The sequence below is a fragment of the Rhincodon typus genome, chromosome 24, assembly GCF_021869965.1.
Source record: "Rhincodon typus isolate 14 chromosome 24, sRhiTyp1.1, whole genome shotgun sequence".
Lineage (NCBI taxonomy): Eukaryota > Metazoa > Chordata > Chondrichthyes > Orectolobiformes > Rhincodontidae > Rhincodon > Rhincodon typus.
Genome location: NC_063355.1, coordinates 36,513,655 through 36,531,645, shown reverse-complemented (window position 1 = coordinate 36,531,645; position 17,991 = coordinate 36,513,655). Strand labels below are relative to the sequence as shown.

Below are 17,991 nucleotides of genomic sequence, written 5' to 3'. Positions count from 1 at the left end.
CAAACATGACAGTGAATTAAACTAATCCCTTCTGCCTATCCTTAGTCCATATCCCTCCATTCCTTGCATATTCATGTGCTTATCTAAAAGTCCCTTAAATGCCCCTATCGTATCTGCCTCCACCATCCCTGGCAGCGCATTTGAGATTCCTACCACTCTGTGGGGGGGATAAAAACTTGCCCCTCACATCTCCTTTGAACTCTTCCCCCTCTCACCTTAAATGCATGCTCTCTAGTATTAGACATTTCAATTCTGGGAAAAAGATTCTAACTATCAACCCTATCCATGCATTTGATTTTATAGACTTATATGTAGACTTCAGTCGGTGGCTGTGTTTTAACTGCATTGGTCCTAGACTCAGAAACTCCCGTCTCAAAGCCATCCACTTTGTTTAGCTTCCCATCTCCTCTTTTTAAGGTGCTAATTAAAATCCACCCCTTCATCAAGCTTTGCATCAATACCTCCTGTGTGGATCAGTGTCTTGCTTTCCACTGGACTTTAGGCATTTCTAAGGACCTTTCACAGTTTTAAAGGTGCTGTATAAATTCAGATAGCCGTCCCACTCCCTATCCTCCCAACAAACCAGCCATGTGGAAACCAGGGATAGTACAGGGTCCACCAGCAGGGATAACCCCTTCCTTTAGCCATAAGGATCCATGTGAAAGCAATTCAACTGAGTGCTGTTCAAGGGGATCTCAGCACTGCATTTACAATTAACCGGCCACAGACACTAGATACAGACATCACAGTGGTGCGTTTCAAAGGGGGCTTTGAGGGGCTCATAGATTCCATTGTGACTGGTTCCATTAGAACCAGCGTCGGTCATCCCTACATCTGACACTGCCCTACCCTCACATGTCTGTGCTTCATTCATGGAACAGAAAGTATTATAAATCTCCCCACTAATGTCCCTCACCAAGAGGAGCCCAATCTGTTCAAAAATTATATATATGAGGAATTTTCCACTGAATGTTTGCAAAAGAAAAGGAACTTAGTTCTTGCAAGTGCAAAATTCCTGTTGATTCTGTCAAAGGGGACGGTGAGCTGTTGAAGTGAATCTTTTGACGACTTTTACTCTGCTGAGGAAGCGCGCGTTTTGTTCTGTTCCGATATTGCATTGTGTCTTATCCAACAAAGTAATAAGCAGCAGCTGGTATGTTTGCTGTTATACTAACCTCACTAACCCGATTAACGATTACTAACAGGACTGATTTACGCAAACCCACCAACCAGCCCTTTCCCTGTGATCAGATTTCTCACGGCAAAGAGAAGGAAGTCTTCTTGCCTTCTTCTAGGGTCACATTCTTCTTTCCCCATCGTTACCCAGAACTGTGAAATCCTTGTGACTCCTCCAACACAGCCTGTTAAACAGAATTAGGACAAATAATCACTTGGTAATACAGAAAATGAGCATTACTGCAAAAAGACCTATGTCCCAATAAATGCAAGAGGGAAACAAATTTTTCTGTTTGCTGACACTGCAGTAATTTAGCTTATATCTGATGTGACAAAATACCAAGAGGTGTAGGCCCAAACTTGGAAGAGGAAGGGTGTAAAGACAGTCTAGATCTGATTACACAGGGACTGGAGCATGTCGAGAATGGACTGGTGAGGGAGACATTGGAAACTGCATCTTTAAAGTAAAGAGGCCTTTGCATACGTGCGTGGGGGAGAAATTGGACAGAGTGCATTGTGGGATGAGCCCAGGACAAGTTGATAACTTCAAATTCCTGCATGCAGCCATGCCACAAAATGGGCCAAATTCTTAACTAATGGGGTCACACGCTCTTTTAAAAAAAACAGATGAAAGTCATGCTGGCCTCGAGGATGAATGTATGCTGTCTCGTTCAAGAGAGACAGTTGGTGTGAGCTTAACCTGGCGGGTTACCAGACCGCAGGCAAGGGGTCAGGTTTAGAGAATCTGTCCAATGTGAAATTTTCCAACAAAAACTGAAGATACTGGAAAAATTAAATTCAATAGCTTAGGCAGACCTTGAAAGGTCACAGACCTGAAAACATTCACCGTTTTTCTTTACCTCTACACACAGAGGCTGAGCTTTTTCCGACACTTTCTGTTTTTACTTCAGATTTCTGACACTTGCAGGATTCTGCTTTGTTTTTTAGTTTAGTGTGACATATTCAAGTGCTGCCTTGTACTGACTAAATGATGATGTGAGTGAGTTTTAGACATTTTTATCCCTCATTAATTTCCAGCAATGGATGAATGGGTGGTAATGAGGAAGATGGTGCACAGGCATATCCCCTTCGCTCCCAGTTGAGTGAACTAATCTTGGGTAGAGTAGAATGAGGAGATCAAGACTTGGCTTCTGTGTTTTTGGTCTTCAGCAGGGGAAGTCAGACAGAATTCCAGGTTTTTGTTTCGTATTTTAGTCACCCCTCCCAAAGCCTCCAATTTCAATGGACACTGGATGAGTGCATTGTAAAATGCTCCACAGTTGCACTGCATGATGTCCCTTGCTGTCTGGGTTCACATCCGAGGAATGGTCACTTTGAGTGAGAAATCAAACCTTGGGAGGAAAAAACAAAAGAATCTGCTTCCCCCATCGCAACTTTTTGGAAGAGATATCCATTGTGTCCCATTCCCCTTTTCTTTCCTAATAGCCTTCCCTTTCAAAAGTGTCTGTTTCTTCCATTGTTTGTGTGAATTACAAATCTTAACAATTCTCTGCATAGAGTTTTTCTAACCACTCTGTTGACTTTTAATGATGATCTGTAATTTATGACCTGCATAAACTTCAGCACGTCAGTAGTCTCTGTTGCGTCCCATCCTTGCTGAACTCCATGAACCACGCCTCAAATTTTAAATCTTATCCTTCACTTTAAGACCCTCTTTTATCATTTCACCTCCTCAAACCTACCACCACCAGCATCCCCCCCCCCCCCCCCCCATTCATTTCTAAAACTTCCTCCATTATTTTCCCTCAATGTCACTCTCCTGCAATCGCAGTTTTCTGTGCATCCCTCCAGGGTTTGCTTTGCGTTTGGCTGCCCATACCCCAGGCCTCTGGAATTTGTTGTCTTACCCAATGTTTGCCCAAGTTTCACCTCTCCTGCCCTTGGAGATTGATGCCTGGTTTTGTGACACCATCCCAGAAGCCAGAAGTTACACTGTTAGAGTGAAAAAGGCACTGAGCCATTTGCTGGTGCTCAACCTTGCCATGTGAAAGAGAGGTGAGGACTTAGACATAGCAAATGGGAACGGGAGTCGGCCATTCAGCCCTTCAGTCCTGCTGTGACATTAAAATGATCATTACTGATCATCCAACTCAGCACCTTGTTCCCACTTTATCCTTTTAACCCCAAGAACTATCAACACAAAATAGAAAGTGGATTGGCTGGTGAATGTTTTATCAGAATGTCTAGTGTGATGGTGAGTGTTCTTGCTCTGCAGGTCTTTATCTCACCTCTCCCAAAGACACTTGTTGTCATGATGGGATACAGTCAAGTTTGCCCTCCAGTGCCTCCCACATGGTTGATTTATTTCAATGCAAGCCCAGAGGAGTGAGTACCTGCAAACCCTTTGTGGCTGTGGTGAAGGCAAGGCACCAAACTTCAGCCCTGCCCCTTCCCTGTGTTTGTGTAGTGGGAAGCCTGATAAAAGGGTTGGTATGGTGGCTCAGTGGTTAGCACTGCTGCCTCACAGCACCAAGGACCTGTGTTCAATTCCTGCCTCAGGCAACTGTCTGTGGAGTTTGCACAGACACTGTCTGTGTCTGCATGGGTTCCCTCCAGGTGCTCCAGTTTCCTCCCACAGTCCAAGGTGGATTTGCCATGCAAAATGCAGGGTTACATGGTTGGGATGGGTTTGGGTGGGATGCTTTTCAGAGGGTCAGGATGGGCTGAATGGCCTTCTTCCATACTCTAGGGAGTCTATGAAAATTTCTGTAGCACAGGAGCACTTGTGCAAATGGTTACCATTCCATTCACAGTCCTGGCTAATTCCAAACAGGCAAAGGGACGTTTTGGGCACTGTCTGCATTTCCAAAAAGGAAAGGTTGCAAATCGTTTTAATCTTTAAACAAAATAGCATAAAGATAGGAAGAAATGCCAAAATGTTATGTTGTTATTACATTAGCAGTTAAGTTAGAGGTTGGTCAGCTGGATGTTTTAACACAAGTTAGAAATTTAGGGCCAACAGTTTAACAAAGGCAAGTGGATTTGAACTCCTTCACATGTTACTCGTGTAGTTCCAACACCAGCTCCACTCTGTGATAAGCAGCAGAAGGGATGGTGCCACAGAGAGAATCCAACAAATCCCATCAAAGGATCAGGCTTTAAATGAAGCACTTGTGTTCGATTGCAGGCAGCCTGCTTCCAGCTTGATGCTAACTGGTACAGTGTCTTTATTCCTGACTGTGAAAGATGCGACGATTAATTTGATTAGTTTAGAGTTGGGTAACAGTGGCAGTCTGCTTGGCTGGTGTGACTTCCTGCTCGCTGAGCTGTATCTGCTCCTTGGAGAAAGTGATGTTCTGTTCACAACTCTGATCCTTTCACTTCCTCTTTGGCTTGTATTTTCATTTCCTTTAATGGTCAGCTTTGCACAGTTCATTTTTCTCGACTCAGCCTCGTCTCCTTTCATCTCGCATTATCTCTCTCTTTTGCCACTTGTTCTCACTCTGCACCTCCTTTTGTAGACATTTCCTCCCTTTGTTTTCCCTGTTGTTTATTTACCTTTCTTCATCTGCTTTCTTCCTTGCTTTTCTCTTAATCCGACTAGTTCAAGAAAGGCTGCCTCCTTGCCTTGCTCCATGCCATTTGCAGACTGATACCCCTCAAGCTACAAATGTCTTTTTCACTGGCAATTAGTTGTTTTTGTCCTTTTTGTTAATTGTGGCTAATTACATTCTAATTCATTTATCCCCTTCTGTTTGGACTTGTCTCTCCTTGTTTCCAGTTACTTTCTGTAGTCCTTTTGGAAGTTGCAAGCAGGAAATTAAGATAATTTTTGATAATAATGATTCTTATCCTTACTCTTACGGTGCATCTAATATATCTGGGGTGTCGGTGGATCTGTATATGTCACTCACTGAACAGTTTAACACTTACTAATACTATTAAACACTGCGAGATTGGAAGCAAAAACATTCTGGAGAGTAATACAGTCATACAGCACAGGCCTTTTGGTCCAATCAGTCCGTGCCAACCATAATCCCAAACTAAACTAGTCCCACCTGCCTGCGCTTGGCCCATATCCCTCCAAACATTTCTTATTCACGTACTTATCCAAATGTGATAGAATTGTACAGCATGGAAACAAACCCTTCGGTCCAACTCGTCCATGCTGATCAGACATCCTAAATTAATCTAGTTCCATTTGCCAGCATTTGGCCCATATCACTCTAAACCCTTCCTATTCATATATCCATCCAGATGCCTTTTAAATGTTGTAACTGTACCACCCTCCACCTTCCTCTGGCAGCTCATTCTATACGTACACCACCATCTGTGTGAAAAAGTTGCCCCTTAGGTCCCTTTTGAATCTTCCCCTCTGACTTAAATCTATGCCCTCTAGGTCTGGACTCTGCTATCCTGGGAAAAAGACCTTGGCTATTCAACCTATCCATGCCCCTCAAATGTCTTTTAAACATTGTAATTTTACCCGAATCCACCGCTTCCTCTGGAAGTTCATTCTACACACAAACCACTTTCTGTGTAAACAAAAAAAATGCCCCTTGTGCTTTTTTTTAAATCTTTCTCCTCTCACCTTAAAAATATGTCCATTAGTCTTCAAAACTCCACCCTAGGGAAAAAAACACCTGCCATTCACCTTGTCTATACCTCTCATGATTTTATAAACCTCTATAATGTCCTTTTTAATGGTTGGTTTATTTTCTCGTACCTTAACCTTCACGATGAGGAAGCTACAGTGAACTTTGAAACTAGAAGCGAAAGCATTTTGAAGAGCATCTAATGACCATAATCTCCAATTTAAAAACTCAATGAAGAGCTCTTCTACCTGCACTGGTTACAGTACAATGTTGTAAGAGGGCTCAGAGATCCAAAAATCAAAGTAAAAAATGAAACCAAAGGAGAAATGACTGAAATTGTCCTTTCATCTTGGGGAGCTCAGATTGACATGTAGCTTAGTTTGATCCTGTCATTGGCTGGTTCTAAGGGAGTGGCGTGAGATGATCTTGTTCCAACGCAATGAAGTTCCTGCCAAGGGGCTTATGGCACAATGCTAGACGCTAAATTGAACATGATCATTTGGAAATGCAAAGGTGTTGGAGATTAAAGAATACTGCACTGGTTCCTTCTAGTTCTGAGATACATTATCAGTTCCGTGCAGAGTGAGCTTGTAACTTAGGCATTGCTGGAAACACTTGCTAGGGTTCCCATTGCACAGTGATGGACCCAGGTTTGAGTCCCACCTATGCCAGAGGCTTGTAATAACATCTCTGAACAGGTTGTTTAGGAAAATATCTTCCTTAAATGTTCTCAACTGTGACATGACAGTTGGAAGAGGGGTGCAAGAGTAACCTGATCTTATTTCCTCCCTCCCCCAGTCAGGAAACTGACAGGACTGGGTGCGATGCTCATTTCATTCCCTCACCCTGTTTGCTGTCCATGGAAATCCGGTGGATGTTAGATTCAGGAACATAATAGTATGGTGATTATAAATCCAGAATCCTCCTGAAACAGGAATTCAAATTAAACCATTACAGCTAGGTCATTTAAAGTTAATTAATTAAGGAAGCCTGGATTTTTTTAAAATATAGTTTCTCTAGGGGCAACCATGAGATTGATGAATTGTCATTGAAAACTCCAAGTGATTCACAGCTTGTTCTTTATTGAAGGAAATGTGCTGCCCTTCCTGATCTGAGTGACATCTGACTCCAGGCCCACAATAATGTGATTCTTGGTGTCCCTTCGAAATAACCCAACAAGCCATTCCATTGTATTAACAAAGGCTTTGCTTAGGCACCACCTTCTCAAGGACAATCAGAGATGAACAATAAAATGCTGACCTTGCCAGCAATGCCCAGATCCCGTGCACGAACGTACAAGACAAAACCTGTGGGTACTTGACAATGAAAACTGTTCTGTCCCGCTCAATCCCTCATCTGGTCAATCACAAAGGCCACTGAACAGAGACAACTGCTCTTCATTCAGGGGGGAATGCTGTATTTCAATTCCTGTGTGTTCCTATGGTGAGATCAAGATTCAACAACGGAACTCTGGAGGCCTGGTATTGAAAATAATTCTACAGTTGTTGCCAAATAGTTCTTCAAGAAAAGTAACTAGTCTTTAATTTTGCATCATTTTAAATACAGACTCAGTGTGCTGATGGCCAGTATCCTCTTGGACAGATTAAGAAAATGAATGAAGTGACACCCTGAATCAGATAGTCACTAAAAATGGGATAAACCTCTTAATGTTTTTCTGAAATACAATGGCTGTAGATGTAGAGTCAGTGATATTGGTCTTATTGATGAATCTGCGAGGAGCACAATTGGCTTTGGACATGGTACTGGATGGTTTTATCCTCCTCAGAACCCATCATACAGTACACCCTCAAAGCACAGCTGTCATAAGTACAATCAACTCTGGTTGGAATGTTCAGTTGTGGTATGTTGTACTGTGTAAGGTGTGGCTCTATCATAAATGATGAAGACAGGGACACTGCCATTAACAGAATGTCATGTAATGAAAGATAAATGAATTTCACCTGCCTATAGGCTTACATAATAAGAAGTGAAGTTAGCATGAGAAGGAAAGAGGGAGGTTAAAGCAGACTTTTTCATCTAAAAGGACAAAAGAAATGTTTATAGACAGTTCCTCTGAAGCCAGCTTATAGTGATATATTTTGGTTTTTGCCTTGTTCAATAACCTGTACAATCACCAGACTCTAGTAATGTCTGACACCCAGCCCTCCCTCAATAACTTATCTCAGATGTACTCAGTGAGAACATTCTGTCTGACTCCTCTTTAACGTCATAACTTCTCAAATTACTATTTGTGGCCCTTTACGGGAATGAACTGATTCACTGGTCTAATTTCCATGAATTGTTTAAGCTTAGATTGGTTCTCGTGTTTTAGGATGAATCTTAGCTTGTAGTCATCATATGCTGCCAGATGCTGTCTCTCATCGTCTCTTTGACTTCCATTGTTTGAAGACTCAATGAAAAGGAAGATGTTAATAAGGTGGCAGGAATGAAAATGGGACCTCTTGATGGTCCATCTTGGCCGAAAATGGTACCAGCTCATGAGAGGGTGCAGGAAAATAGGGCTTGACCTACACAAATGCACAAATCTTTGACAGTGGCAGGGCAGAGTGAGAAAGCGATTGATAATGTAGCCAGAATTCTCGGCTTGATGAGTTGTAGTTTACAAAAATGAGGAGCTTCTAAAAATATCGGTTTGCCACTGTGCTGTGAATCCTGGGAGCAAGGTGGATTGAGAGCAGGAACCAACTCAAAACCCTGGGCTGCCCTCTCCAGCAAAGATTTGAATAAATAGATTCTCGCCACCTTGGTACATTTATTGATAGATGCAATGAGGTTATCCCTACCATGCTTACTACCATTCTGTCCAATTGGAGAAGCTGGCATCATGTGGGACAGATGGACACAGTGGCAGAGATTGTGGATGTTTAAGATGCCAATCTTTCTGAGGAGAATGACTTGCATTTATATAGCACCTTGCATGACCTTGCCATACGCTGTAGCACTTTGGTGGGGACACAAGACTAAGGAATTTCACCAACCATGCTTCTTTTGACTTGATGGTAGGGGAGGAAGGGATAGCTAAATAAGCATCTAATGTGAAATCCTCATTATAGATTTCTCAAACAATCTGGACAGTGAATGTTAAGACAATCCTCTGGAACAGGTGGGACTTGAACCCAGGTCCACCTGGCGCAGAGGTAAAGACACCTTCAGTGCACCACAAGAGGCCCCTTTAGATTGCCCTTCTAAAAGAGGGAAAGTCTTTAAGATTTTGTAATGACACAACTATAGGAGCAAAAGTAAGCCATTGAGTCGCTCTGTCATTCAATAACACTATGGCTGATCTGCTAATCCTCAACTCCACTTTCCTGCCTTTTCCCCTTGAACGCTTGATTCTCATACAGATTAAAAATTTGTCTGTTTTAGCCTTGAATATATTTAATGACCAGCCTCTGTGATAAAGAATTCCACAGATTTTTCTTTTAAATAATCAACCTATTTGATATGTTAAGACCTAGGTCTGAAACCAGGCCTTCGGAGATAAAGGCAGAGACATTACCACTTCACCACAATAGATCCACAGATTCACTGCCCTCTACTGAGGATAGTCTGTGTTCATCTACCGCTGATGTGTATAGAAGTATAACAATGCTGGCCAAATGGCGAAGAGATTTGGCTGAGGAATTCCTTACTCTCACCTGCATGAAGGACAACAGCTTGCTTATCAGCAGTGGGACAGCTGTGTGTGTGTGGGGTATCACTTTAAGAATACTGCATGCATCAGTGAACCCATAGAAAAACCTAACAGAAACATTCCTGAAAGCACATACTATCGGACAGTATTGAAACCACTATGCATCCAAAAACAGGGACATCCAGTTTACATATAACCCGCTACATAAAAGTGGCATTGTTTCTAATGGAAACGTATTTGATCAACCAATTTGAATAAGGAGACATTGTACCTCTCCAATAGTTCTAATTGGCTCAAGGTTACAATCTAGATTATTGTCACAAGTTTGTTATCAAATATATATATTTGGCAATTAATTTTTAATGAAACTGTCCCTTTGAAAAATGTTTGAATTTAACATGATACATTGTTCATCCTTTCGTTGATGTCGGGGATGGTGAAGCAAGCACTTGGCAGCTTTATGTTTGCACCCTAAGCTGCCACACTCTGGAGAAGCCACCCCACCCCCCCATGCCCATTAATTCCATCCCAATTCAGCGCGCAGCACTCTTGATTCGGAGTTGAGTGATGTAGCTTCAAGTCCCACCTGAGCATAGGATCCTAGGCCAACTCTCCTGGTCAATATTGGCGGTGATATACCAAGGCTCCTCTGCCCTCTCAGACAAAACAATAAAGCTCCCACAGCACTATTTTGAAGAAGAGCAGGGAAGTTATTGCCAGTGTCTTGCCTAATGCTTATCCCGTAATCTTCAGGACATTGTCACAGCGCTGTTTGTGGGAGCTTCCTGTGTGCAAATTGGTTGCCTTGTTTCTTGAAAAGCCTCGATGGCTGTAAAGTGGGTTAGTGGTCAGGAAAGGCACTATATAAATGCAAGTCAACTTTTTTTTTCTCTTTGTTTTGTGAAAACCCTTGATTCAAAAATGAATCTTGTCTCCAGGGCTCCTGCTGGTGGGCGCAGCCGAATTAATGACTGATGACCTCAACACATCCTCAAAATGTACCATTGACCTTGTGATGAGCCACTGTGTAGTCAGTGTTTGGGAGTGGAGGGATGGGGTTAGCCAGTGCCTTTCAGTGCAAGTCTACACAGTGCAAAGTTTGATTGTCATTTTCTTAAAAAAAAACGATATATTTTCCTTCCCATAGTCTTCCATTTTTCTCCCTTTTGCAGGGATTGTAATCCTAATTGATTGACCAGCGTCAATGCAGCTTCGTGATTGGCCAGTAGCGGGCAGTTATGTTTCCACCTGAGCCAGATTGATGCTTTTATTTTAACACCACCTCCCACGGGCAGAGCCTGCCCCACTCTGAACATTTCCGGCTGTCAGGACAACTCACAGATCCAGAGCTGCCCTTGTGTTGTAGGTGCCCTGACAGGAGACTGATTCAGATAATAATGGAGGGGATGTTGTTGGAGGAATTGATGGAACAGGCCCATTGGAATGGAAAGCACAGGGTTAGAGAGGTGGGAGGGCTGCTGGTGCACAGGGAGATCCCGAGAGTCCCCCAAGGTAGCAGCCCTATTGGAAAGGGGTTAGTAATGAAGACCCAGAGCTGGTAGGGCCCAGAAGGTGTTAACCCCTTCACCGAAACACTTGGCTGACCCAGGCTTAGCCATGTAGCGTGGAGGTGAACAGACCCTGCTGAGTGGAGCCCCTGGCTTCCAGCCATGTGTTCCCTCCAATGCCCAGCCAATACGCCCACTACAACTAGGGGTCCATACTCCACCAATAGGGTGGCCTTGCTGCAGACAGCTGAAGGCTAATTGGCCTCCTGTACACTTTGATTGGCTCCCCATTGTAGACAGGGGGCCAAGCACTGCCAGAGGAGAGCTCAGTGCCCCCATCGGCCCCGGATTGATTTTCACTGTCCCACTCCTATACACCTCCCGAAACCGCTTACATCCTCCTTCCCTTCCCCAAACAAGATAGAGGACTCATTCTCTTGCACTGCCCTCCATCCTGAGAGCTGTGCATGTGTGGGTGTTCCACCCTGGTTGACCGCGATATCCCTCCAGGGGCAGAGAAACACAGGCCACCACACACCTCTGGGTCCTCAACCCCTACCCTGTGAAGCAGGTCACCACCAGGGGGCAGTATTCCCAGGGCCACCTCCTTTTACATGGCCTGTGCGGGTTTGGTGGGAAGGAACATACTGTCCAACTAAGGACAACATGTGGGCTGTCAGAGCTGGAAGGCTTGGCTAAGGTCTCCCAGCCTGAAAGGAGCAGCAGGAGGCAGTAGAGGGTAAATAAGTGAAAGGTGAGCTTCAAAATGGAGGCCTCCTCTCCAGCGAAATTAGAGAATGGGACTGGCAGCTGGGCCACCATTTTGGGTTGACGGGTAGAGAGATTGGGAGTTTGCTCACCTTTTTCACTATGGCTGTTTTAGGTACCCTGGCATCCCAGGTAGACCTGTTGGGCCAGCGGAAAGTCTAATCCATCTCCTTTAATTGCCCCCCAGGAGGCTTTGAATCAGCCTCAAGGCCTACCAACTACTTTGCCCTCCCCCCCCCCACCTAACTCCCCCATCCCCTGACCCCTGCAGAGAGCAGGCCTGGGCCAGAACATAGCTGGAGAACTAGGCAATGCCCAGCGTCTCTGTCTCATGCCCACCTAGCAGACTCAGGTATTAGCTCAGGGCCAGCCCAGGGGACTCCCAGTGAACAGGACCAGTGGGAACGACCAACTCCCACCCAGTTTCCAACTTGCTGCCTTCCTCCAGCTTCCTCCCCACCCTCCTCCTGTCGACTTTGCCTGGGTTACAATTCCAACTGCAGCTGGTGGCCAACCCTTTGTTCCCCCCATCTTCTTCCTTTCCTCCCCCAACACTGGCCAACCTCTGTCTCATTCAGTGAGAGTGGGTCATGCCTTTGATTGTGAGATTTAAGCTTGAGATCCACTCATACCCAGAGATTCCACAGTTAGTGGATAATCAGGATAAAACTCTGGGAAACCTGTTTGTGTTTACTGGAGGGGATGAGTGGGAGTGTTCTTCGGTCTTTAGAATGGCCTCACAGCATCTGCGCAGGACTGAATAACGCAGACAATTTACTTCAAGGGTGACAGCACAAAAACCATTAGAATCCAATGCTTCTACACCCCGCAACGGAAAGCTTTTCAACCGCGGACAGTATTGCCACTCTACCTATCTTTTCCCAAATCAACGACTCAAGCCTTTATTTGATTGCATCATGATTCCCAAGTTAAACGTGGCTTCAATGAAAATATGTTGTTTGGGAAATGTTCTGTCATAATAACAAGCAATTTGCCAGATATCGGTGTAACATCAGCGGTTTGCAATCTGTAAAATGTTAATACTGTCCCTCATGGAGAGACTGTGTTTCTGCCATTTCAATATTTTGTCGATGCCTTGTTTTGGAAATAAAATATTTTGCTCATGCGACAATGCCTTTATTCAACAGGCACTGGGTCGGAAATGTTGAACCAAGATGTTCTTCGCTGTTCTCAGGGTTTGCTATGTTTTTCAGTTCCCTCAGTTTGATCAGTAACGTCAAATGCTTGCCTCACAAATTTCTGACTTTGTTCCAGTTCCAAATGTGATTTCAAGATCCCAGGCTTGCTGCTTTGGCCCTTAGTCAACACTAAGTTCATCTGTAAAATAGCTTTGAATAAGCTGTGGTTTGTTCGTGCATCAGCTGTGGAGACAGAGAGAGAGACACATGCAGACAGAGTTAATATTCTCAGGAGTGGCAGCCATAGTCAGGATTGACAGTCCACACCTATTTATCTTGCCCCGTTAGGACTAAGCTCCATGTTTCTTGCTGGGAATTTCAATCCTCCGTCCTGCAGAATTGCTGACATCAAACAGTTCTCATGTTGCGCACGGTAGAATAGAATCCCTACAGTGTGGAAACAGGCCATTCAGCCCACTGAGTCTACACTGACCCTCCAAATAGCATCCCACCCAAACCCAACCCCCTACCCTATGACCCTGCATTTCCCATGGCTAATGCACCTAACCTACACATCCTTGCACACTGGGTAATTTCACATAGCCAATCCACCTATCCTGCACATCTTTGGACTGTGGGAGGAAACTGGAGCACCCAGCAGAAACCATGCAGACACAGAAAGAACATGCAAACTCCACACAGCACTCGCCCGAGGGTAGAATCAAAACCAGGTTCCTGGCACTGTGAGGCAGCAGTGTTAACCACTGAGCCACCCTGGTGAAAGGGAAGTCATGGAGTCATACAGCACGGAAACAGACCCTTCGGTCCAACCAGTCCATGCCAACCATAATCCCAAACTCAACCATTCCCACCTGCCTGTACTTGGCTCCATACCCGCCAAACATTTCTTATTCATGTACTTATCTAAATGTGTTTTAAATGTAACTGTACCCGCATCCATTACTTCCTCTGGAAGTTCATTCCACACACGAACCACTCTCTGTGTAAAAGAAAACTTGCTCCCTTGTCTTTTTCAAACTTTCTCCTCACCTTAAAAACATGCCCCCTAGTCTTGAAATACCCCACCCTAGGGAAAAGACACGTGCCATTCACTTTATCTATACCCCTCTTGATTTTATAAACCTCTATAAGGTCACCTCTCAACCTCCTATTCTCCAGTGAAAAAAGTCCCAGCCTGTCCAACCTCTCCTTATAACTCAAAACATCCATTTCCGACAGCATCCTGGTAAATCTTTTCTGAGCCCTCTCCACCTTAATAATATCCTTCCTGTCAAACTGTGCCCCTTTTACAGCGGGCAGTGCCCTGTTCTGTGTTTTAGATGGTTAGCTCAGTTCGTTGGATGGTTGGTTTGTGATAGAGAGTGATGCCAACTGCGTGGGTTGAATTCCCACATCAGCTGAGATTACCATGAAGGCTCCCACCATCTCAACCTCACCCTGACACACGGCGATCATCAAGTTAAACTCATCCCCAGTTCTGACCACGACCACTTCCATTCAGAAGGACAAGGGCAGCAGATACGTGGGAATAGGACACCCCCTGCAATTTCCTCTCCAAACCACTCACCACCCTGACTTGGAAATATAATCACCGTTCCTTCATTGTTGCTGGATCAAAATCCTGGGAATTTCTCCCAAACAGCATTGTAGGTGTAGCCTACAGCACATGGACTGCAGCGGTTCAAGAAGGCAGTTCACCACCACCTTCTCAAGGGGCAACTAGGGACGGGCAATAGATGCCAGTCCAGCTTGCAATGCCCTCCCCAATCACATGAATGAATTGAAAATAAAGGCAAATTCTTCCTGAACTGCACTGACTTTTGGTCCAGCAACAGCAATTGTAAAGTTCTCATCCATTTTCAAATTCTTTTATGGCCTTTAGATTCGGTGTAGCTTTGGTGGTACAGACTGAAAGGGTCGCTTCTGTATTGTATGATTCTATGTTAAACCTTACCTATCTCAGCAACTGCTGCTATCCCAATAATCACTGAGATCCCAACATTCCTCAAACCTAACCTTTTGACCATCCTCCATATAAATTGATCCAGTATTGGAGGTTATTCCTTCAGCTGCTTGGGTCCTAAGCTCTGGAATTGCCTCCCTACATCTTTCCCCTTCTCTACCTCTCTCTCACGTCTTTTTAAAATGCTTCCTGAATTCTTCCTCTTTGACCAAGATTTTGGTCACCTGACAAAATACCACCTTATGTGATTTAAACAACATAGAACAGTACAGCACAGGAACAGACCCTTCGGCCCACCATGTCAATGCTGACCATGTTGCCATTCTGAACCAATCCAATCTGCCTGCATTTGCTGACAAATTTTATTTGAGAATGTCTTACCGTATTGTTTTTGCTTTATAAATGCATTTGTTGGAACGATTAACTTCAAACCAAAACGATACCAAGCAATGCTAAAATACTGCAGATACTGAAATAAAAGCAGAAAATGTGAAGAAATGTAAAGCAGAAAATACTCAGTAGGTCAGGTAGTGTCTGTGGAGAGAGAAACTGAGCTAACATCACAGATCACTTGCATTTAATGAGATCTGGAGAAGTTAGAAATGTAATTGATTTTGGACAAGTGAAAGGAGGGAAGGTGGGAAAAAGACTAAAAGGGAAGTCAGTGATGGAGTGGAGAATTAAACAATGAGGTTTCATTTTAAAGGCTGCAGGTAATACTATGAGACAAGTTATAACAAAATGAGGTGCATCTGGAGGATGTGTGAATGGCGGGATAGCTGCTGTCAAAACATAAAGTGAAGCGAAAGGGAAAAAAAAATCAGCAAAGAACCCATAAAGAATTGGGACAGAGGTAACAGTCTAACACTGTTGAGCTCAGTGTTGAGTTGAGAAGCATGGAAAGGTGAGATGCTTTTCTTTCAGGCTACATTGAGCTCCATTGGAAGATTGCAGCAGGCTGAGGACAGAGGGACAGTAAGACGGCAAACAGTAAGAAGGGTCAGGCTCAGGGTCACGTGTAGTTTTTTTTAACAAGGGAAGGCTGTTAGGCTGCAGCTAACACGCCGTTCTGGCTGACCACAGACTCTCTTGAGATAACAAGGTGTAGAGCTGGATGAACACAGCAGGCCAAGCAGCATCATAGGAGCAGGAAGGCTGACGTTTCGGGCCTAGACCCTTCTTGCTCTCATCACGATCTGCGGGAAGGATTTATAGAATGATAATCAACCTGTTTGGCCGTGCTATTGATAATCATTCATCAACCATCATGAGGTGAGACTTGAAGCCAGAGAAGCTGCCTCTGAGATAGAGATACCAGCCACTGCAGCACAATTCACTTTGTCTTTCCAACATAGAAGAGATTGCACTGTCCAAACCATGCTTAAAATTCCTGCTGTTGTGTTTATCTTTATATTCTTCACTCCTCTATTTTTATAAATTACTCCAAGAACTTGCATTTGTTTTGCATCACCATGTGGTAAAATATTTCAGTAGCACTTTACTATTTATTAAACAAAATTTGAAATGAAGTCACAACCAGCAATATTAGCAACAGGGACTCGGTCAAAAAGATTTTAGGTGTCCTTTTTTAATTCACTTGTGGGATGTGGGCGTTGCTGTCTGAGCCAGCATTTATTGCCCATCCCTAGTTGCCTTTTGAGAAGGTGGTGGAGAGCTGCCTTCTTGAACCGCTGCAGTCCGTGTGCTATGGGTTGACCCACAATGCCCTTAGGGAGGGAATTCCAAGATATTGACTCAATGGCACTGAAGGAACAGTGACATATTTTCAAGTCAGAATGGTGAATTGGAGGGGAGATTGCAGTTGGTGGTGTTCCCATATATCCACTATCCATTGTCCTTCTAGATGGAAGCGGTTGGGGTTGGAAGGTGCTGTCTAAGGAGTCCTCATGAATTTCTGCATCTTGTAGATGGTACACACTGCTGCTACTGAGCGTCGGTGGTGGAGGGAGTGAATGTTTGTAGCTGTGGTGCCAATCAAGCGAGCTGCTTTGCCCTGGATGGTGTCAAGCTTTTTGAGTGTTGTTGGGGCTACACCCATCCAGGCAAGTGGGGAGTATTCCATCACACTCCTGACTGTGCCTTGTAGATGGCGGACAGGCTTTGGGGAGTCAGGAAGTGAGTTACTCGCCAGAGTATTCCTACCTCTGACCTGTTCTTGTAGCCACTGTGTTTATTTGGTGAGTCTAGTTGAGTTTCTGGTCAATGTTAACCCCAGGATATTAATAGTGGGGGCCTCAGTGATGGTAACACCATTGAATGTCAAGGGGCGATGGTTAGATTGTCTCTTATTGGAGATGGTCATAGCCTGCCATTTGTGTGGCATGAATGTCACTTGCCACTTGTCAGCCCAAGCCTGAATATTGCCCAGATCTTGTTGCATGTGAACACAGACTGCTTCAGTATCTGAAGAGTCATGAATGGTGCTGAACATTGTGCAATCATTGGCGAACATCCCCACTTCTGACCTTATGATGGAGGGAAGGTCATTGATGAAGCAGCTGAAGATGGTTGGGCCTAGGACACTACCCTGAAGAACTCCTGCAGAGATGTTCTGGAGCTGAGATGACTGACCTCCAACAACCATGACCATCTTCCTACGTGTCAGGTAAGAGGGTTGGCCATGGGTACCCGCATGGGCCCTAGTTATGCCTGTCTCTTCATGGGGTATGTGGAACATTCCTTGTTCCAGTCCTATTCTGGCCCCTACCCACAACTCTTTCTCCAATACGTCGATGATATCATCGATGCTGCTTCCCTCTCTCGTCTGGAATTGGAAAACTTCATCAATTTCGCCTCCGATTTCCACCCTGCGCTCATTTTCACCTGGACTATCTCTGACTCCTCCCTTCCCTTCCTCGACATTTCAGTTTCCATTTCTGGGGATAGACTGGCCACTAATATCCACTAAAACCCACTGACTCCCACAGCTACCTGGACTATACATCTTCACACCTGGCTTCCTGTAAAGACTCCATCCCATTCTCTCAGTTCCTCCATCTCCGTCATATATGTTCAGATGAGGCCAACTTTGACAAGGGAGCCTCCGAAATGTCCACCTTCTTCCTCAACCGAGGATTCCCCAGCTCCGTTGTCGACAGGGCCCTCAACTAGGTCTGAACTATCTCCAGCACTTCTGCCCTCACCCCTTCTCTTCCCTCCCGCAACAGCAATAGGGTTCCCCTTG

The 17,991-nt window shown here is 44.5% G+C and overlaps 1 protein-coding gene across 1 annotated transcript in view; it reads right to left on the bottom strand.

The window, feature by feature from the left end:
* Nucleotides 1-1,212: 1,212 nt before the first annotated feature.
* Nucleotides 1,213-17,991, bottom strand: part of LOC125486001 — a 27,527-nt gene continuing 10,748 nt past the window's right edge. The window contains exons 5-6 of the mRNA XM_048611746.1: nt 15,168-15,255; nt 1,213-1,361 (exon numbers count right to left, since the gene is read on the bottom strand). Of these exons, the coding sequence (XP_048467703.1) occupies nt 1,213-1,361; nt 15,168-15,255 (237 nt within the window). The remainder of the gene's footprint in view (nt 1,362-15,167; nt 15,256-17,991) is intronic.